This window comes from Schistocerca americana, chromosome 3 (assembly GCF_021461395.2).
Source record: "Schistocerca americana isolate TAMUIC-IGC-003095 chromosome 3, iqSchAmer2.1, whole genome shotgun sequence".
In the NCBI taxonomy this organism is placed as follows: Eukaryota; Metazoa; Arthropoda; class Insecta; order Orthoptera; family Acrididae; genus Schistocerca; species Schistocerca americana.
In genome coordinates this window covers 469,321,209-469,344,254 of record NC_060121.1, presented here as the reverse complement: position 1 = coordinate 469,344,254, position 23,046 = coordinate 469,321,209, and the positions used below count along the sequence as shown (strand labels likewise).

At 43.3% G+C, this 23,046-nt stretch overlaps 1 protein-coding gene across 2 annotated transcripts in view; it reads left to right on the top strand.

The window, feature by feature from the left end:
• Positions 1-23,046, top strand: part of LOC124605138 (phospholipid-transporting ATPase ABCA1-like) — a 423,943-nt gene that overhangs the window by 234,233 nt on the left and 166,664 nt on the right. For both annotated transcript variants that reach the window (XM_047136621.1, XM_047136620.1), the window contains one exon: positions 17,326-17,575. In XM_047136621.1, coding sequence (XP_046992577.1) covers positions 17,326-17,575 — 250 coding nt within the window. The remainder of the gene's footprint in view (positions 1-17,325; positions 17,576-23,046) is intronic.

The window sequence follows — 23,046 nt, the reverse complement described above, 5'->3', positions numbered from 1 at the left end:
AGCTATGTTGACCATAGTGCTGCGGTGGTGTAATGGTGAGCATTTCTGCCTAGTAAGCAAGGAGACCTGCATTAGAGTCCCGGCCTGGCATGAATTTTAATTCATTTCTTCAGCTCTCATCCTTATCGTAAATAAAGATGAGACTTAAATGTCTCAGGGAAAATTTAATTATAAGATCTTGTGTTTGACTTAAGCTTTATTATGCCACTTTGCATGGTCACCATTACAGTGACATCTATCTATCAATGATGTTAGTCTGCTGTGCTGCTGGCTTGGGCACCCTGTCCATATGGTGTGTAGTAATCGCTTCTGTATTAGCTGCATTATCAGTGATCCGTCCTCTCAGGAATTCCACCTGGCTATTGATCTGTTCCACCCGGCCTCTTGAGTTGCCAGGGAAGATGACACCTTCCTAAGAGAATTTTGTCTAAGGTCAAATGTTTATATAACAGCTATACCAAAAAATCCAACACAGTCATGTCAACAATGAAACACAAAGTGTAGATTAATCTTGGCATCAGTACTTAGGAACCACCCAAAGCAGCATGTATTTGTTTGTATTTTTAAGAAACTTCAATCATTGGGCACGAGTTTGTATCCCAATGCTATACCAAAATGAACAACATGCATTATGTGTGTGCGATTACATTGACTATAAGTTACATTGATTCTGTTTCTGCATCTTAACAACTTGAGAGGTTCATACAGATTTTTATGACATTTACTGTCACAAAGGTGAAGACCCTGTTATGCTTTTTGTGTCAGTGGAATGTATTTCAGGGATCAGTATTATTGTCAACTGTGGTAAAAGTTGTGTGTTTTTATTTACTGACAGTTTTTGTACTTTTCTGCTTTCTTCAGTCATGATTTTTTAGTGGTGTGGCAATCAGTGTCGCCACACAATCTACAAAGCACGCAGTTAACCCAGTGAAGGGAGGTACTAGCAACCAGAAGGCTATAATAAATCTCAAGGTGTTGAGAAGGCAGTGAGAGTGAAAACCAAATCAAATCGAAATGCAACACATCAGAAAAATTAGAAAGATGTGGAAAGAGAATACTGAGACAAAGAGAAAGGAGAAGTGCAAAGTGAACCTCCTGGAAATGAATCCAGACAAGATAATTAAGTAGGGAAATTTGAATGGAGATGGAAACTGACATAAAGCTTGTAATAGACTATTGGAGTGCTCTTCTCAAGCCAAATATCTGCAGAATAACAGATGGAAAAAAGATGAGGATTCTGGAGAATTTTGTAAAAACCAATGATGTAGACATTGCCTTCCTTCAGGAAGTACTTTTTAAGGAGATGAGCCTACAACAGCAATACAATGTGTACAACAATGTTGGCTCTAGCACAAGGGGTTGCTGCATTTTAACCAGAGTAGGACTGAAATTAGAGAATTTAAAAAAGCGACCACATGTACACTTTATTTATTTATTTATTTAAATTTTGTGGCCTTCACTGGTCCACTATAGCCAACTTTATACTAAGAATTTTTCAGTTTCCTGTCAGCCCAGTACTTTTTCATTCTCTCGGATCTAATCCTTCTTTCTTCATCGGAAATCACCCTTCCTATTACCTGTTTGTTGATTCTCGTTTGCAGTCTGGTTTGTTTGTCTGTGAGTTTCTGATTTTGTCAGTTTTGTTTCTTAGGTATTCCAACGTAATCTGTAGCGCGTCCATATCTTCCTTGATTTCTGGAATCCTCTTAATGTTGCCCTTAATATTCCAAAATTTTTCTATTATTCTCCTGATGATTCTGTTCTGTGGTGTTCTGATTAGAGGTCCAAAAAATGAAATGCATTTCTTCCTGATTGTGCTCATTAGCGGTTCTATTTCCCTGTAGACTGTTTCATTTGTAGCTACTCTCCAGTGTCCATCTTTCTGGTAAGATGTATTGATGAAAGTTCTGATGATTCTTTTCTCTATTTTGAGTACTTTGTCTATTTGTGCAGCGGTAGTTGTTTTGAAGATGGTTTCACTTGCGTATATTATTTCTGATTGAATGGCTGGGTTTCAGTGTTTTGATTATGTTCCTATTGACAGGCTCTTTTTGTTGTAGGTGTTCTTGGTGATATATTGTGCTCTAGTCAATTTGTTTATTATGTTGTGCCATGTTGGCTTTTCTTTGAGGTTATATGTTATGATTTCTCCCAGATATTTAAATTTATCTACAATTTTCATTTCTTGGTTTCCTATGGCACTTTTGTTTATGAGTGGTAGGTCTGCTAACATGATGACTGTTTTTTCAAAGGATACTCCAAGACTAATTTTCTGTGCTATTTCCTGTATTGAGATATCTTGTGGTTTGGTTTACTGAATATTGTTGGACAAGAGAGCAAGGTCATCAGCAAATCCTAGACAGCTTTAAACTTATGTTGTCTTTGGGTCTTCCAATTTGAATGTTCTTTGGGCTAATCTTGTACTATTCCCTCATTATGTATTCTAAAGCACAGTTGAACAGCAGGGGTGCAAAGCAATCTCATTCTATTAAACCTGTTTTTATGATGAATGGCTCAGAGAGTTCCCCCCTGATCTTGACTTTTTATACAATGTTGGTTAAGGTGAGTTCTATCAATTTGATTAATTTTGTATGGAGCCCAAAATTTCTTAAGATTTTTAACATTGAACGTCTATGGATACAGTCATATGCTTTTTTTAATGTCCACCAAGGTTATTACAAGAGGTTTATTTTGTTTCTTGTAATATGCTATGGCTAATTTTAAAGTGATGATCAGTTTGGCACAGCTTCTCCAAGGTCTGAAGCCTCCTTGGTATTTACCTGATTCCTCCTCTAGTTGCTTTTTGATTCTCTTGTGTAGGATTATGAAGAAAATCTTGTATGTGCAGTCTAAGAGAGAGATACGTCTGTAATTATCTGTGTTGCTTTTTATCTCCTTTTTTGTGGAGTGGATGAATTATGGCTACGGTCCAATGTTCGGGAACCTTTTCTGCTGTCCAGATTTTTGTTAGGGCTATGTGTAAGGATGTTCGAACTGTATCACTGGCATATTTCCACATTTCTGCAAAAACTTGGTCTTCTCCGCATACCTTATAATTTTTCATATCTCTGAGTGCCGTTTCCACCTCCTGGATTGTTGGAGGATTTATGAGATCAGGTGGAGTCTTGATGGGTGTGGCTGTATTACTTGCTAAAAGTTCCTGGGGTTCTTCACAATCCAAAGGTTTACTAAATGCTTTTGCAATGATTTCGGCATTTTCCTTGTTGTTATGTGCCATTTTTCCATCTTCCCATTTCAGCATTAATGTGGGTGGGGCAAATTTTTGTAATTGTTGTCCAAACCTTTTGTAAAAGTCTCCAGAATTGGTTTTATGGACACTTTATCAAAACCAAATTAAATGAAATAACAATATTAACCTTCATGCCTTGCAAGGAACAAATTACAGAACCAATAAAGAAGAGCTTGTTAGTGGAGCTATCCCATACTTTGAGTCACACAGAGTGTGACGTAATAATGAGGGGAAATTTTAATTGTGTTGTAAGTTTGGCGGACACAACAGGATCAACCTCTAATTGTGGCCCCTTAAATAACATGTTTGGAGTATCAAAACTGACAGACATCATAGATTGAGCCATCATAGATGTCCTAGATAGCCATCAAAAGATCCCTCTGTCAGCCTCAAGACTGGACAGATTTTATGCCACGATAGGAATAGCTGTACAGGACTATGAGTAATCACCATCAGCTTCTTGAACCACCATACAGTTTTTAAAATAAAATGTTTACCCCAGCCCAAAGTAATGGGAAAGGGATACTGGAAGTTAAACTGTAACCTACTCAATGTTGAGTGGGTAAAAACAGTTTTCTGTGAATGTTATCAAATATGTGTTTGTTGGAAGCAGTTCTTTAGTAGCTTTCTTGAATGGTGGGATAAACTGGTGAAACTTGGGATTCGTAAACATTCAGAAATACACTCCTGGAAATGGAAAAAAGAACACATTGACACCGGTGTGTCAGACCCACCATACTTGCTCCGGACACTGCGAGAGGGCTGTACAAGCAATGATCACACGCACGGCACAGCGGACACACCAGGAACCGCGGTGTTGGCCGTCGAATGGCGCTAGCTGCGCAGCATTTGTGCACCGCCGCCGTCAGTGTCAGCCAGTTTGCCATGGCATACGGAGCTCCATCGCAGTCTTTAACACTGGTAGCATGCCGCGACAGCGTGGACGTGAAGCGTATGTGCAGTTGACAGACTTTGAGCGAGGGCGTATAGTGGGCATGCGGGAGGCCGGGTGGACGTACCGCCGAATTGCTCAACACGTGGGGCGTGAGGTCTCCACAGTACATCGATGTTGTCGCCAGTGGTCGGCGAAAGGTGCACGTGCCCGTCGACCTGGGACCGGACCGCAGCGACGCACGGATGCACGCCAAGACCGTAGGATCCTACGCAGTGCCGTAGGGGACCGCACCGCCACTTCCCAGCAAATTAGGGACACTGTTGCTCCTGGGGTATCGGCGAGGACCATTCGCAACCGTCTCCATGAAGCTGGGCTACGGTCCCGCACACCGTTAGGCCGTCTTCCGCTCACGCCCCAACATCGTGCAGCCCGCCTCCAGTGGTGTCGCGACAGGCGTGAATGGAGGGACGAGTGGAGACGTGTCGTCTTCAGCGATGAGAGTTGCTTCTGCCTTGGTGCCAATGATGGTCGTATGCGTGTTTGGCGCCGTGCAGGTGAGCGCCACAATCAGGACTGCATACGACCGAGGCACACAGGGCCAACACCCGGCATCATGGTGTGGGGAGTGATCTCCTACACTGGCCGTACACCACTGGTGATCGTCGAGGGGACACTGAATAGTGCACGGTACATCCAAACCGTCATCGAACCCATCGTTCTACCATTCCTAGACCGGCAAGGGAAGTTGCTGTTCCAACAGGACAATGCACGTCCGCATGTATCCCGTGCCACCCAACGTGCTCTAGAAGGTGTAAGTCAACTACCCTGGCCAGCAAGATCTCCAGATCTGTCCCCCATTGAGCATGTTTGGGACTGGATGAAGCGTCGTCTCACGCGGTCTGCACGTCCAGCACGAACGCTGGTCCAACTGAGGCGCCAGGTGGAAATGGCATGGCAAGCTGTTCCACAGGACTACATCCAGCATGTCTACGATTGTCTCCATGGGAGAATAGCAGCCTGCATTGCTGCGAAAGGTGGATATACACTGTACTAGTGCTGACATTGTGCATGCTCTGTTGCCTGTGTCTATGTGCCTGTGGTTCTGTCAGTGTGATCATGTGATGTATCTGACCCCAGGAATGTGTCAATAAAGTTTCCCCTTCCTGGGACAATGAATTCACGGTGTTCTTTTTTCAATTTCCAGGAGTGTATAATGTATAGGATCAGTGATACTAGAAGGAAAAACATCGAATTCCATTATGCGATTGTTCAAGGACTCCAAGAACAAGTGAATAACAGAGAAGACAGATTTTGTGAATTGAAGAAATTCAGAAAGAGGCTCATAGAACTACAGGAAAAATAAATTGAAGGTAAAATAATCTCTTGGAAAGGTGGGGGACACATTCCAGACAAACAACGGAATATCTTTCACCTCAGCAGAGAACGGAAACAGTGCGAACATAGAGTTACTGAAAATCCGACGCCTTCCAATGAGAAAGACACCGCTAATATGAAGATATTAGGGACATTTCTGGATACTATTTGAACAACCATCAGATCCTACCAAGATAACAAATTTGCTACAACACTGCATGACTTCCCTCACTGAAGAAAATGATGCTATGTTGATAGAGTCCATATCCAAAGAAGAAATTGAAGACCTTGTAAAGGAAATGAGAGTCCAGACATTGACGGCATACCATATTAATTTTACGAAGTCTTGTGGTCATCTATCAGAGAAGAATTGACAGAGCTCATGAAGGAGAAACAGAGTGGGTCAAGTATGTTGAGAATATGAACAAGAAATTACAGTCCTTGTTCCCAGTAGTCTGAAACCAAGAAGGAATAACTGATTAAAAGGCAAAAACTCTTTTATGTTCCGACTCAAAAATGATTGTGCACATAATAGCCGCAAGACTAAAAAAGACTCTTCCAGAGATAATTGGGTCTGGTCAGATATGCAGCGTTCCCAACAGTGCCATGGGTGGGCTTGTCTCTCTGGGAGACCAGATTTTCTTCCCCCCCCCTGCGGGTCCGGGGATTAGAATAGTCCCGCGGTATTCCTGCCTGTCGTAAGAGGCGACTAAAAGGAGTCTATCCCCCTCACGGGGGTAGTTAGCGCCTGCGTCCGGAGACGGACGGTTCCACGACCTATAATCGTGGTCTTTTTGGTTTTTCACTTCTCGTTTCTTCCTTCCTTTTGTTGGTTCCTTTCTTTGCTCTTCTCCATCTCACTGTCTTCCTTACTCTTTCCCTTGACTTCTCCTTGCCTTCTCATTGCCTTTTTCCCCTTGCCTTCTCCTTGCCTTCTCATTGCCTTTTTCCCCTTGCCTTCTCATTGCCTTTTTCCCCTTACCTTCTCATTGCCTTCTTCTCCTTGCTTTCTCATTGCCTTCTTCTCCTTGCCTTCTCTGGTCTCCGCCTCGGCGTTTGAGACAGTCTGTCCTCTTTCTCCCTCTCTCTCTTCTCTTTCCTCTTCTTCTTTCCTCCCTGTGCGTGCCTGAAGGCCGACCCACGCGTTCGCACGCGTAGCCGGTGACGGGGTAACGCGTAAGTCCCCGCCCTGGGTAGACATGTAAGGCACGCGCGTACCCCCTGGTAAAGGCCAGGCCCGGGGAGGGGTGATTGCCTGAGCTGATACCTTCTGACCATGCCGATTGGTCCCTCCGTTTGTTTCTCGGGAGGTGTGACCTGAGGTGTAAACATTCACCTAAGGCGGGAGTGCCCTCTGAGAGGGTCCCCACAAGGAAGGAGCGCGCCATCGGAGACGCTGGCAATCATGGGGGATTCCTCCGCAATGGATTCTACTCCATCTCTCTCGACTTCGACCCAAAAACGGAAACGTGACCAGCCAATAGTGACAAAAGTACTACCGCCTGCCCCACAGTTCCTCGTAGTTTCTCGATCTGAGGACGGAAAGGATTTTTCCTCTGTCAACCCTTTCGTTATTCAGAAGGGCGTAGATGCCATAGCCGGATCTGTCAAATCTTGTACCAGGTTGCGTAACGGCACCTTATTACTAGAAACTGAGAGTGTCTTTCAGGCACAAAAACTGCTTCGGGCCACCCTCCTGTACACGTTCCCTGTCCGGGTAGAGGCCCACCGAACTTTGAATTCGTCTCGTGGTGCAGTCTATACTAGCTCCCTCGACGGATTGACTGACGAGGAGCTTCAATCTTTCCTCGCTGAGCAGGGCGTGACGGCTGTCCATAGGGTCATGAAAAAGGTCAACAATGACCTTGTACCGACCCGGACACTTTTCTTGACCTTCGATAGTGTTAAGCTGCCATCGCGCATCAAGGCGGGCTACGAGGTTATTTCTGTTCGCCCCTATGTCCCGACACCTATGCGCTGCTACCAGTGTCAGCGTTTCAATCACACTCGACAGTCTTGTTCCAATGCGGCTAAATGTGTCACTTGTGGCAGGGATGCCCATGAGGGTGACTGTCCACCTCCGTCTCCTCGTTGTGTGAACTGTCAGGGTGACCATGCCGCATCCTCCCGCGACTGTCCTGTCTATAAGGAAGAACGCTGTATCCAAGAAATTCGGGTCAAAGAGAAAGTGTCCACCTCGGCTGCTCGCAAGCTATTGGCTAGTAGGAAGCCCACGCTGCTCCCAGCTGGGAAATACAGTACTGTCCTCGCCTCTCCTCGGACTACCCAGGAGGTAGCAACCCAGACATGCGATCTGACCTTCAGCACCACGGTCGTCCGTTCGGCCAGTGCTAAGATCGCGCGGTCGACGTCTCCTCTTCCTCCCATCACCCCACAGACACCAGCACCTTCCTCAGCTTCTGCTAAGACGAAGACATCGAAGTCAGATGCACGGGCCTTCAAGAAGGAACCATCCCGTGCAGACTTCCTCCGTACCTCGACCTCCCAGCCTTCGACCGGTACTTCCACTAAACGTCCTTCCAAAAAGGCGCATAGGAAGCACAGTTCTCCTTCTCCACCACGGCGCATTTCTTCTCCTGCGCCACCCAGCGGTTGCCGCCCCAGGCCGTCATCCGTTTCGCCTGGCCGCACCACTGGTAGCCGTACATCTGGCCGTTCACCGGCGGAGGAAGCTCCCCCTCCCGGCCATCCTCCCGAGATGGCCGATGACCCTATCGACCCAATGGACGATGACTGTCCGCCTACTGATAGCGGCGACAGTGCTCGCTCGAAGCCAGGCCCTGAGCGGCCTTCGAGGTGACCACTTCTCTCATCTTCCTTTTCTTACGATGGCACTTATTCACTGGAATATTCGCAGCATTCGCTCCAACCGAGAGGACTTGAAGTTGCTGCTCCGCTTGCACCGTCCGCTCGTCGTAGCCCTCTAGGAAACGAAGCTACGCCCATGCGATCAAATTGCCTTGGCACACTACACCTCTGTGCGTTTTGACCTACCCCCTGTGGTAGGTATCCCAGCTCATGGAGGGGTTATGTTGCTGGTCCGGGATGATATTTACTACGATCCCATCACGTTGCACACCGGCCTGCAGGCAGTTGCCATCCGCATTACTCTTCCCACTTTTACGTTTTCCTTTTGTACCGTTTACACTCCATCGTCATCTGCCGTTACCAGGGCAGACGTGATGCAACTTATTGCTCAGCTACCTGCACCATTTTTGTTAACTGGAGACTTCAATGCCCACCATCCCCTTTGGGGCTCTCCAGCATCCTGCCCAAGGGGCTCCTTGTTAGCAGACCTTTTCAACCAGCTCGATCTTGTCTGCCTCAATACTGGCGCCCCTACTTTTCTTTCGGACACATCTCACACCTATTCCCATTTTGACCTCTCTATATGTACTCCCCAACTTGCACGCCGGTTTGAGTGGTGTGCACTTTCTGATACATATTCGAGCGACCACTTCCCGTGTGTTATCCATCTCCTGCAGCATACCCCCTCTCCGTGCTTCTCTAATTGGACCATCTCCAAGGCAGACTGGGGGCTCTTCTCTTCCAGGGCGACCTTTCAGGATCAAACCTTTACAAGCTGCGATCATCAGGTCGCACACCTCACGGAAGTCATTCTCGCTGCTGCTGAATATTCCATCCCTCACCCTCCTTCTTCTCCACGTCGCGTACCGGTCCCCTGGTGGACCGCAGCATGTAGAGACGCTTTACGTGCTCGTCGACGTGCTTTACGCACATTTAACCGCCACCCTACAGTGGCGAATTGTATCAATTATAAACGATTACGTGCTCAGTGTCATCGTATTATCAAAGAAAGCAAGAAAGCCAGCTGGGCTGCTTTCACAAGCACCTTCAACAGTTTTACTCCTTCTTCTGTTGTCTGGGGTAGCCTGCGCCGGCTATCTAGCACTAAGGTCCACTCACCAGTTTCTGGCTTGAAGGTCGCGAATGACGTCCTTGTGGCCCCTGAGGCTGTCTCCAACGTCTTCGGCCGCTTTTTCGCAGAGGTTTCGAGCTCCGCTCATTACCACACTGCCTTCCTCCCCCGCAAACAGGCAGAGGAGGCTAGGCCTCCTAACTTCCGCTCCTCGAATTGTGAAAGTTATAATGCCCCATTCACCATGCGGGAACTCAAAAACGCACTTGGCCGATCACGGTCCTCCGCTCCAGGGCCAGATTCTATTCATATTCAGATGCTGAAGAACCTTTCTCCTGCGGGTAAAGGTTTTCTTCTTCGTACATACAATCGCATCTGGATTGAGGGCCATGTTCCCGCATGCTGGCGCGAGTCTGTTGTTGTCCCGATTCCTAAGCCGGGGAAGGACAAGCACTTGCCTTCCAGTTATCGACCTATCTCGCTTACCAGCTGTGTCTGTAAAGTGATGGAGCGAATGGTTAACTCTCGATTGGTTTGGCTGCTCGAGTCTCGACGCCTACTTACCAATGTACAATGTGGATTTCGTAGGCGCCGCTCTGTTGTTGACCATCTGGTTACCTTGTCGACCTTCATTATGAATAACTTCTGGCGGAAGCGCCCGACCGCAGCTGTGTTCTTTGATTTGGAGAAGGCTTACGACACCTGTTGGAGGGCGGGCATTCTCCGCACCATGCATACATGGGGCCTTCGCGGTCGCCTCCCTCTTTTTATTCGTTCCTTTTTAATGGATCGACAGTTCAGGGTACGTGTGGGTTCTGTCCTGTCTGACACCTTTCGCCAGGAGAATGGGGTGCCACAGGGCTCAGTTTTGAGCGTCGCTCTCTTCGCCATCGCGATCAATCCAATAATGGATTGCCTCCCAGCTGATGTATCAGGCTCCCTTTTCGTGGACGATTTTACCATCTATTGCAGCGCGCAGTGTACACGTGTCCTGGAGCGCTGTCTTCAGCGTTCTCTTGACCGTCTTTACTCCTGGAGTGTCGCCAATGGCTTCCGTTTTTCTGCCGAGAAGACGGTCTGTATTAACTTCTGGCGCTACAAAGAGTTTCTCCCACCGTCCTTACGACTCGGTCCCGTTGCTCTCCCAATCGTGGAGACAACCAAATTTTTAGGCCTTACATTTGACAGGAAACTTAGCTGGTCTCCACATGTGTCATATTTGGCCGCCCGTTGTACCCGTTCTTTAAATGTCCTCCGTGTTCTCAGTGGTATGTCGTGGGGAGCGGATCGAACCGTCCTACTTCGTCTATATCGGTCGATCGTCCGCTCCAAGCTGGATTATGGGAGCTTCGTATACTCCTCTGCACGGCCATCCATCTTACGCCGCCTCAACTCCATACAACATCGGGGTTTACGACTTGCGATCGGAGCATTTTATACCAGTCCCGTAGAGAGTCTTCATGCTGACGCTGGCGAATTGCCACTCACCTACCGGCGCGATATACTGCTTTGTCGGTATGCCTGCCGGCTACTGTCAATGCCCGACCATCCCTCTTATCGTTCCTTTTTTGACGACTCTCTTGACCGTCAATACGGGTTGTATGTCTCTGCCCTGCTACCCCCTGGAGTTCGCTTTCGTCGCCTCCTTCAACACCTTAATTTTTCACTCCCTGCAACCTTTCGAGTGGGCGAGAGCCACACGCCACCTTGGCTCCAGGCTCAGGTCCGCATTCACCTTGACCTCAGCTCGCTCCCAAAAGAGGTCACCCCCGGTTCGGTCTACCACTCCCGTTTTTTGGAACTTCGTTCGAAGTTCATCAACATGACTTTCATTTATACAGATGGCTCTAAGACCAATGACGGGGTCGGGTGTTCCTTTATTGTCGAGGCACAAAGTTTCAAATACCGGCTCCATGGCCATTGTTCGGTCTTCACAGCTGAGCTCTTTGCCCTCTACCAGGCTGTTCTTTACATCTGCCACCACCGACATTCTGCTTATGTCATCTGCTCAGATTCCCTGAGCGCCATCCAGAGCCTCAGTGATCCGTACCCGGTTCACCCTTTCGTACACCGGATCCAACGCTCTCTTCAGCAGCTGGTGGACGTCGGTTCTCCAGTTAGCTTTATGTGGGTTCCTGGCCATGTCGGTATCCCTGGGAACGAAGCTGCAGATGCCGCGGCCAAGGCTGCGGTCCTCCAGCCTCGGACAGCTTCTTGTTGTGTCCCTTCGTCCGATTTTAGCAGGGTCATTTGTCGGCGCATCTTATCGCTGTGGCATGCCGATTGGGCTGCACTTACCGACAACAAGCTTCGGGCCTTAAAACCTCTTCCCGTGGCTTGGACGTCCTCCTCACGCCCTTCTCGGCGGGAGGAGGTCGTTTTAGCCTGGTTAAGAATTGGACACTGCCGGTTCAGCCATCGCCATCTGCTGACGGCTGCGCCGGCGCCGTTCTGCCCATGTGGGCACTTGCTGACGGTTAGACACATTTTAATGTCCTGTCCAGATCTTAACACACTGCGCCTCGATCTTAACCTGCCAAATACTTTCGATGCCATTTTAGCGGATGACCCACGAGCAGCTGCTCGTGTTCTTCGTTTTATCAATTTGACAAACCTCGCTAAGGACATTTGATGATGCTGTTTTTTAATCCTATGCATGTCAGTCTGTCTTTTATCGTGTTTTCCCTTTTAGTTGTTGTGGTCAACTTGTGCCTCGCGGTGCATTCTTAGAGTAGTCAGGGCGCTAATGACCATTGAAGTTGTGCGCCCTAAAACCACAAAAAAAAAAAAAAAAAAAAAAAAAAAAAAAAAAAAAAAAAAAAAAAAAAAAAAAATTTCTTCTTCATGGATGTAGCAAACTGGAACAGTAGGCTTGTTGAACATGACCTAGAAAATGCCTTTCACAAATTCGGTCACCAATGTCTAAGGAATGTGATGCAACAATATACTTTTCCACAGGCCACAATAAATCTGCTACTGCCAGACTGGAATCCAATGGTCTCCAAAATACTAATAAATAGCCACTTCATGGGAGAATTCACAATTTGGCCACCTAGAGGGAGAATTCACAATTCAGTGCACAGTCCAACAGGGATGCCAATTATCCATGATATTGTGTATAATTTCCTTGGAACCAAGATCTGTTTGATCAAGTACCAGATCTCTGGAATAAATGTTGGTGCTCAAACATTCACCATTAATGCTTATGCCAATGATTCAACATCAAGACACTGGAAAGATATTGGAAATAATCTGTTCTTATAAGGAAGCAGCAAGAGGAACAATAAACAACAACAAAACCTGGCTCCTATGGTTGAACAAAACTTCGCAACTCTCACCACACCCCTTCACAGAACGTGATGAGAGGAAGTACTTGGTGTGAAACTGAAGGAGAACATGAATGAATTGATTGAGGATAATTCCAAATCAGTGGTGGAGAAAGTACGAGGTGCCTGTATAACGAACAGCAGTAGAAACTTAAATGTGCTATACAGCTCAAATAATACCCATAAAGCGAAGATATATTGCTTAAATAAAGAAATAAATGGGAAGCTTCATCTAGATACGGGTGCTACTCCCTGTAGCCAGAGGCCAGCTAAAAAAATCATCAAATGAAGGTGGATTAGGCTGTAGGGATTGAGAGGGAAAATGCACAGCCCTCTTCATTAAAAATCTGATAAAATCCTTGAACAACCAACAAGTCAGTCAGACTTATTCAGACTTATTGATGGGTGCATGGGGAATTACGACAAGAAGTAAAACTTGGTGACAGGCACCTGCATAATGTTACTCACACTCTTAAAATCACAGTAGGAATTGTAGAAAAACTCCCAAATGAAAAGACTTCACCACAAAAAAGGTTTTGGGAGAACTACAGAAAGAAACAATCTATACACCAGTCAGCCAAATAAAACATAAAAATCTTAATTGGAAGCTGGTGTGGTCTAACTTTTCAGATGTGACTACTAAGTCCAATGTTGCTGTCAGCCACTTACATGTTCTTAAATGATCAGTTTTCGACAGCACCACTGTGTCACCACCAGAGACACATGGGAAACCCTTATTGTGAACGTTGTGACTTGACTGGTACAGTGCTGCACTGAGCAGTAAGCTGTTCATAGGCTTATGTAGGTGGATTAAATTTCAATGTTCAATGCTGTTAACAACAACAATGGCTGAAATTAACACCAAGAAGATAATGTACATGGATTTCAAAATGTTCCCAGCTTCAAAGAAGAGAACAATTACGTGGCTTATATATTCCTATATAAACTACGTCATCAATGATGGGGGTGAATCTGTAACCGAATTCATACTATACCTGCACCAAGAAAGGGGAAAAATAGAACATCTGGAAAAGCGAAAAATTTGGCCTATTCATATACCCTTGTTTATAAAAACAATGATGTTTAGAAAGGAAAACAATAAACAAATAATTTTCAGAGGAAGTCCGAGTGTATGTAGAGGTATAGCTTAGTTCCCTGATTTCAAATACAGTCAGAACAAAATTTTAATTCTTCTAAAATGCCCCGAATTTATTATTAACTACTCTTAAGAAGGAGAAGGAGGTTTTGGGTCTAGATGAAGTTGAAGTTTTTAGTTAAATCTAAAAACTAAAAATTAAGTTACTAAAGGAAACTTGATACAACTGAAAGAAACTAGCTGATGAAGGCATAATTTGGTGAGTGCAAGGATGGTTGGTAGGGTTGGGTGGAGGTCTGTGGGTAAGAAAAGACACAATGAATGGCACAGTAACCTGTCATGTAGAAGGTCGTAGGTTCAAAAGTTTTTTCCCCCCCTCTAAATATTTGATTATAATTTTTATTCAGTTAATTAATTTAAATCTATTTTTTTAAATTTCTAATACTTTGCCACATTGTTTTCACCATCGTATTGACTTTTTTATTTGCCCTCATTTGTCTTCCTAACATTGTTTTCTTTTCATTTGAGATCTGCCAGTATTGTCTATAATATACAACAAAGTACCAACCAGGACTGTTCATCAGTTGGTAAAGCAGCAATTTATGTAGATAGTGTGAGGATAGTTTCAGGTAACCAGTGAATGATAGTGAAAAATTACAGTTTTGTTTTTTAGTGCTAAAACTAAAATTTTTCTGTCTTGAGTTTGCTTGTGACATTAGCTTTAATCGCCATGAACAAAGCAGTCATGATTTTAGTTTTGCCGCTGATTGTTGACAGCCATTTTCTTGGACACATTGCACATCATGAGGTTGTGGTAGTTTAGGACATGAGTTTAAATTCGGGGCTACAAAAGTATCGTCTACTGCAATTCTGTCATTGGTCACTAAAAATGAGCTGTCAATGGAGAATCTCACATTTTCATCACTCCTTGTGGCAGCTACTTGCAACATTGCTCCGCATTACACATTAATGGCATTTGTGAAGTGACCGCTATGCTTGTGCGTCACCTATAACTGAATGGTAGCCAGCAGCCAATGTGGCAACAGTGTAGTTACAGGTGATAGATGTCAACTGTCAAATAATTTTAATTGGACTGCACATAAGATACGGTGGGGGAAAACTGAGAGTTGGAATTAGAATAAATTAATCTGCTAAACGTGATTCAATCGCCTGTGGAATGCACAATACAACATTACCTTCCATGGAGGGAAAAGCAACTATGTACTACTCCTTTGTACTAGTCACTGGAATCACAAGATGTGGACACATTCAGCATTTATATTGGAGCTGCAGTCTAGGGGTGTGTTTCCCTAGCTTCAAACTCTGTGCCATTCTTTTAATGGCTCCTCTTTGCCATTGATACCTGCCTGACATAACTTAGCCATTCTGATCATCTCTGCTGACCCAGTCACTTAACCTCTTTGAAACCTGGTGTGTATCTCCTACTAATCTCTTCTGTGGCATAGAAGTGTTCCCTTTTGGGAACCTGTCACCAGTCTTTCTTATTCTATCTTCTAGTCCCTGGTATTACATCTTGGATCTCACAGCACAGTAAAACTAAGTATACTAACCTGTTATCTTAACTATTCCTTCATCCACTGATAAACTTGAAATTTGTTTGGGCAAAAGTGTGATGTCTGCAATTGCTACATGGCTCCTGCTTGAAAGTTTCTGTCAAAACTCTATTAAGTCTGTAAAAAGATTGGACTTGATGATTCCAACTTGCCTTAGGGTCTCTGTTACTTAGAACTTCATGGATGAGTAATACAGTGGTTAAAACAAATTTTGTGTATTGCTAAAACTTTAACACTGAACATTGTGATCCAGAAATAAGTTATAATATGAATACATTGGTTTGTCTGTAATGTAATTCTAGCAGAAACAGTCCATGTTTCTACCATTGGGGGCTAATATGTGCAGTCTATGGTAACAGTGACACCTGTAAACATTGCAGTACTTGTGCTGTGCGTCGTCATAAGAGTTGTGTTGCTTTCGGATGGTCTGGACAACAGTAATGTATGATATGAGGCTTTGAATAGTCACTCTAATGGAGCAGAGTGTGAGACAGGTGTACATTGCAGTGAATGTTACTGTGAACAAAAGTGATATCTCTAGAACCTGGAACAAGTTTCTAGTGACAGGGTCACCTTCCATGTGGAACATTGAATTTGTTAAATGGAATGGCCTCCATGTTTTCCAGATCTCAGCTGCATTGAGAATGCATGGACCATGCTAAAATGTGCCATTTGCAATCATCCTCTCCTGCCAGAGAGCTTGGACAGGGCATCATAGAGGCTGCTGTGGAGAAATGGGACAGTAGACCACAGGCATATCTGGACATTACAGCAAGAAGTATGTGTAACCAAACATGAAAATGTCTCCAATTAGGAGGAGGCCAGTTGGTTCACGATCAATGTATTATGCAAGATGACATAATAAAGATGTTGTTGTTGTTGTGGTCTTCAGTCCAGAGACTGGTTTGATGCAGCTCTCCATGCTACTCTATCCTGTGCAAGCTTCTTCATCTCCCAGTACCTACTGCAACCTACATCCTTCTGAATCTGTTTAGTGTACTCATCTCTTGGTCTCCCTGTACGGTTTTTACCCTCCGCGCTGCCCTCCAATACTAAATTGATGATCCCTTGATGCCTTGGAATATGTCCTACCAAGCAATCCCTTCTTCTAGCCAAGTTGTGCCACAAATTTCTCTTCTCCCCAATTCTATTCATTACCTCCTCATTAGTTACGTGATCTACCCGTCTAATCTTCAGCATCCTTCTGTAGAACCACATTTCGAAAGCTTCTATTCTTTTTTAGTCTAAACTATTAAGATATAAAGATATTGTAAGGTTAAAAAAATCAAATGGAAATGTGCTTATCTTCTTTATTTTCGTTCTCTTATTACTCTGCCTGACAAAACAAAATCACTTTTGTTTTCTATTATGTCCAGTAGTGACACAGAATAAACATCATTTTTCATTGGGAACTACAGTATGCTGATGAAAATGTTTCAAGGTGGATTCAGCCATAATTGAAGTTCAAACTGTAAAGGCTTATTCTAATATTTTGAAATGTGTATTGTGGTTTGTTTTAACATGCATTGCCAGTCTCTAATACAGTTGTTACAACTAACACTATGCCAACAGTCGACGTGCTTGGAATAAAAGGTTTCTTATTTTGCCTATTCTGAATCTGGAATTATTCATAGTCAGGTGCATAATGCACTGTGTGCCAAATTGCAATTACGACTCATTCATGGTAATTAAAAATTAGTATTATGAATTTCCAAAAAACTTCCAGAATTAGTTTTACCATTATTTCACTGTGATGAAATACAGAGCTACAGAAAAGTGTAGCTTTGTTTTTATTTTCATACTAAATCTGCCAGTGCTTGATAAATTTCCATTTTGTATTACAGTGAAATAAAATCTAAATGTTTTATTGCAGTTTGTTCACAATTTGACCACTGATGTTTATTTCCAGGTAGTGGATACAATCTCTCCATTATTAAATTAGATGGGTGCAATGAATCAGCAGTTTGGGAAACAGTTACAAAGAATATACCAGAAGCTGCAATCAAAAATTTGAATGGACCTATTATGTGCATTTCATTACCTTTGAAGAGCACATCTAAGTTTCCTAGTCTGTTTGATGCATTAGAAGCTAATAAAAATATTCTCAAAATTGGTGGAATTGGTGTATCACTTACAACAATGGAGGAAGTATTTCTGAAGTAAGTAAACACTCCATGTGGTTGATTGAATTGTGGCACTTGCCCAGACAACATTAACAGTAAGCAACTGTCATAGGTTTTTAGTGACACACACATTGTACTTTAAAGAAAAAGTTTAATATTTATCCATCTTATGTATGTGACCTTGCCTTGATATTTTCATAGCAAATAACATCACAAACAGTGTACATAATTTTCTGACTGCAATATCCCTGTATTTTTACCATATTGTGTTTTACTATATTTAATAACAACCACTTCAGAACTTGGAACACTCCTTATAAATTAGGAACAGTTATAGGCAGTGTGTCAGTGCGAAATGTGGTTTTAACCTGTCAGATATGTTCAGTTAATTTCAGTTCAGGCTCAGGACTGAAACTAACATTTCATTCCTCTACTAATGTTTTCCCACCCTTTACAACAGTTTTCTTTCTCCCGCCAAATTTCCTATGCTCACATTGTTGTTTTGCACCCATTTTTTTGTTAACATATTTATAATTTTCCTGTGATTTATGCTTTATGAAACAATGTTTTTGAGAAAAAACGGACATAATTGACTTCAAAAGATTTTAAAACAACTTACAGGTACTCAGCCAGGTAAAATCTTCAGTGACTGCCGATATTTCAGCGGTAGTACACCCTGCCATTTTCAAGGCAAACTGCAAATTTGCCTGTACATTGCCAGTTCATTGCAGTTCATTGCAATGAACTGGCAATGTACAGGCAAATTTAAAACCTCGGTTCTTAGACTGACGCAGGAACACTAGTGACACCATAGATGACCAAAGTCAGAGATATCAATAGTGAGACTATGAACTAGCAGGTGAGGTAACATTGACTCTATCCTTCTGTTTTTTGAGAAGGGAGAGAGCAGGATTCCAAAGAGAGTTTAAACAAAAACCTCCATCCCTGTTTACAAGGTTGCTCGCTAATTTAATCTCAACTGCCTCCTTAATAACACTGTCCCAATATCTCGGTGTTGTTATGTAGCATGGGGTGACCAGTATCCAAGCAATGTTGGGCAATAGCAGATCTGATTGGCTGCTGTAATTGTGTGTGTGCCGTTTATGCTCAGTACATCGGTCCTCCATGGTCCTGATAGTTTGACCAGTATATGCCATGTCACAGCTACAAGGAATGCAATATACACCCTCCTTATGCAAACCAAGATCATCCTTAACACAAGCCAAAAGCACTTTAATTTTGGATGGAGATCGGAAAATGCATTTCACATAGTATTTCTATAAAATACGACTGATCTTGTTGGAAGTGCTTCCTACGTAAGGCAAAAAGGCAGTAGACTTATGTGTTGACTCAGAATTATCATCAATCACGCGATGCACAGTTGGTTGATAGTGCAACGCACATTCAATCTGTCTGTCACTATAACTATTTTGACAAAACATAATTTCAAGAAGGGACAGCTCAGCTGGCAAAGTCTCAGCATCGGAAACAACATGTGCCCTGTGTACTAAGGTACGAAGAACCCCTTCGTGCTGAGTCGGATGGTGACAATTATTAGCCTGTAAATACAAGGTGGTGTGAGTCGATTCCTGTAAACTGCATGTCCCAATGATCCATTATCCTTCCTCCTAACCAAAACGTCAAGAAAGGGAAGGCAACCATCCTCTTCATCTCCATCGTAAAAAGAATGTTTGGGTGGATCGTGTTCAGATGTTCTAGAAAGACATTCAAATTCTCCTTACCATGAGGCCAAACAACAAAAGTATCGTCAACATATCTGAAGAAACAGGCGGGTTTCAAAGATTACAGCATCCAAGTAGATCTGCTGTTGCTGAACATTGCTTGGATACTGGTCACCCCGTGCTATATAACAACACCGAGATATTGGCATGCATGTCCAACTATTGGGACAGTGTTATTAAGGAGGCAGTTGAGATTAAATTAGCGAGCAACCTTGTAAACAGGGATGGAGGTTTTTTTAAACTTTGTTTGGAATCCTGTTCTCTCCATTGTCAAAAAAACTGAGGGACAGAATCAGTGTTACCTCACCTGCTAGTTCGTAGTTTCACTATCAATATCTCTGACTTCGGTCATTTTTGGTGTCACTAGTGTTCAGTGTGTGTTATCTTTCCTGCATCAGTCTAAGAACCGAGGTTTTAAGTTTTTCTGTACATTGCCAGTCCATCGCAGTTTGCCTTGAAAATGGCGGAGTGTACTCCATCCGAAATATCGGTGGTCACTGAAAATTTTACCTGGCTGAATACCCGTAAGTTGTTTGAAAGTTGTATACACCAGGAGAAACTCAGGTCTCACTTCAGAAGATTTTGACAGTTTGTTGGTGTTCAAACACTTTTTACAAACTTTACCTGGTTAACTTTCTTGAGCCTTGGGTGCTCTACTCTAGTAAAAGTTCGCGAACAGTTTGTGATGTTAGTACTTTGTCTTCTGCCACTGCCAAGCTCTACTTGCCTTGGTTGCTGATGGAAATAAATATATCACCAGGAGTCTGAAGGAGGTGTTGCTTCAGGTAAACATTCACTTGTTTCTAGTCACTACAAGCCTTAGTTTCCAGTAATGTGTGCTATTCCTAAGAAAGTATACTGACATTATTCTAGCCACATTTTTTGATTGATAGCTTTGCCCGTTAGTAGTGTCCTTATTGTTTAATTGCAGCTCGAGCCTTCCTTAGGATTATTCCAAAACTTGTTGCATTTCTCATGTAATTCTTTTTGCTGGTTTTGCATTACAGTAGAGTGGGAATTTTAAAGCCAGGACACTACTAAAATTATTTGAATAGAGCTGTATGTCAGTAATTCCTGATTGCTGCAACATGCGAAGCAGTTATAGAATTTTATTAATGACAGATAATGTCAATAAAGTATGTAAAATGAAATGTGAATATTCAGATAGCCTGTCACATATACTGCTTGATAAAAGTGTGCTATGTAGCCGGTCAGAGGACATATAGCGTGATAGCAGTTCTTATTTATTTGGTTATTACATAAAAAATTTCTGAAATAAGAATGGTACATCAGCGATGTACAACTTCAATGAACTTAAGCTAAGTGAATGATTAGGTCTTTTGTATATGTTTAGTTATAATAAGCACAAATGAGTCAACTAAAATAATAATAATAATAATAATAAAATATTCCTACTCATATACTTTCAAGAGCATTAATTGTGCATTAAGTTTTTATTAAAAATAAATGTAAAGCTTGACCCTATTCAATCTGTTCACACCTGTTAAAAGCATCTAATGAATTTTCAGGTGTTGGGTCTTTCAATGCTTTAGCAATTTACAGGTAACTGTATTTTGTTTCTTTTTTTTTGTTCAGCTTTTGTACTGTGACTCTCTTGGATTTTAAAAGCACCTATATTAAGCTATAAGAAACATCACCTTCTCTTCAGATCCCTCTATCACTCCCATGGTTTCTGTCAGCAATAAAAGTACACTCTTAAAAGAGCAGAGTGGTGCTGTCTGTGCTGCTAGTGCCAAAGTGCGAAAGTAGTGATCTTGCTAGGACAGTTTGCTGAAAGACTGAGGACCAGTGGAACATGAGTGAGCACCTGTGAGAGCAAAGCAAACTTGGCCAAATACTGTCTGCTCACATTCTGCTGCCATGTACGCCAGAGAGGATTCACATTTGATGATCATTGTTTGCTTGTGCTTGCTCCTGTGTAAAACAGGCTTCAGGACTAGTTTTCATGCACTGACAACACATCTAATTGAAGTCTGACGGTTGACACAGACATACTGATCCATATAAAGGACTACCTTACATTAAAATCCACCCATTGCGGATCTTGAACCAATGACCTCTGCTACACTAGTCTCTAATGCTACCACTAGACCACAGATGCCTGTTCGTTTTTAACTTGTTGATGCCTTGACAGACAGTGGGCAAACTTCCATAATGTTTCGTGGTGCCTTTTACACGTATTTATTTGGTGTGGAAACAGAGATTATTTACTTTCGTCACAACTTGTCTGCAAAATGTTTTACTCCTTTCATTTTTCACATAATGTTTGAAAATTAATGGAATATTTCATTCTGTACTTCTGCGTGTTTGTTGTCGCAACTATATTATACACTGATCAGCCAGAATGTCATGGCTACGTACCTAATAGCTGGTATGTCCACCTGTGGCATGGATAACAGTGGCAAAGCATCATAGCATGGAAGCAGTGAGACCTTGGCCAGTCGCTGGAGGGAGTTGGCACTACATTTAAACACACACAAATCACCTAATACCTGAAAATTCCAGGGAGGAGGATGATGAGCTGTGATGCTACGTTCCATCACATCCCATATTTGTTCAGTCGGGTTCAGATCTGATGAGCTTGGGAGGCCAGCACATCAATTGGAACTTGCCATTGTGTTCCTCAAACCCCTCCTCACATTCCTGGCATTGTGCATTATGTGTTATCTTGTTGAAAAATGCTACTGCTGTTGGGAAACATAGTTGTCATGAAGGGCTGTATGTGGTCTGCAACCTACATATGATACTCCTTGACTGTCATGATGAACTGAATAACCTCCGTTGGACCTATGGATGCCAAATGAATGTTTGCTAGAGCACAATGGAACCTCTGCCAGCTTGCCTCTATCCCGCAGTACAAATGTAAAGGAGTTGTTCCCCTGGAAGATGACAGATTCATGCACTCCGATCAGCATACTGAAGAAGGTATGGAAATTTATCAGACCATGCAGCACAGTGCCACTGCACCAACGTCCAGTGCCAATGGTCACATGACCATTTTCATGCATGGGTCGTCAACTGCGGAGGTCCATTGTTAGGAGTGTGTGGTGCTTTGTGTGTGTGCAGCCATGCTTGTACTCTGCCCAGCACTAAAGTTTGATGTTCGCCTCCTGTCCTTCTTTACCAGTGTGCCCAGCTTGCGACATGCGACACCTGTAATGAAGGGTGGCCGCCCAACTCCATGACACCCGTGCATGGTTTCGCCTTGGTTTCGTCACATGTTGAAGACACTCACCACAGCACTCCTCAAACACCTGACATATCTTGCAGTTTACGAAATGCTCATGCCGAGACTCTGGGCCATCACAATCTGTGCTTGATCAAACTTACATTGATTGTGCACCTTTCCCATGCTGTGCATGGACAGCACACTCACTGAGTCCACATGCACCATGCATGTATCTGACTAGCAATCATTCCTCGGCAGGTGATGCTGCTATTGCCTGATTGGGTTTATATCGATAGTTGGTTGGTGATCATAATGTTCTGGCTGATCACCACATGTTTTAATACATACTGAAATTCAATGTTCTGATTATATAATACATGAAGAAATCAATTGTGGCCCAAATTCCTACAAAGGCAGCTGGCACAAAGTGAACACATTGCAAATTCAAAAAGTGTAAACTTTTGTCTTGTTCTGGTTAGTGGAAATGAATGTACTGCTAAGAAGTGAGAATGTAGAAGCGAGAAGCAGGTTCACTTCTTGAGAACTCTTTGAAATTGAAAACTTTACTGTTTCCT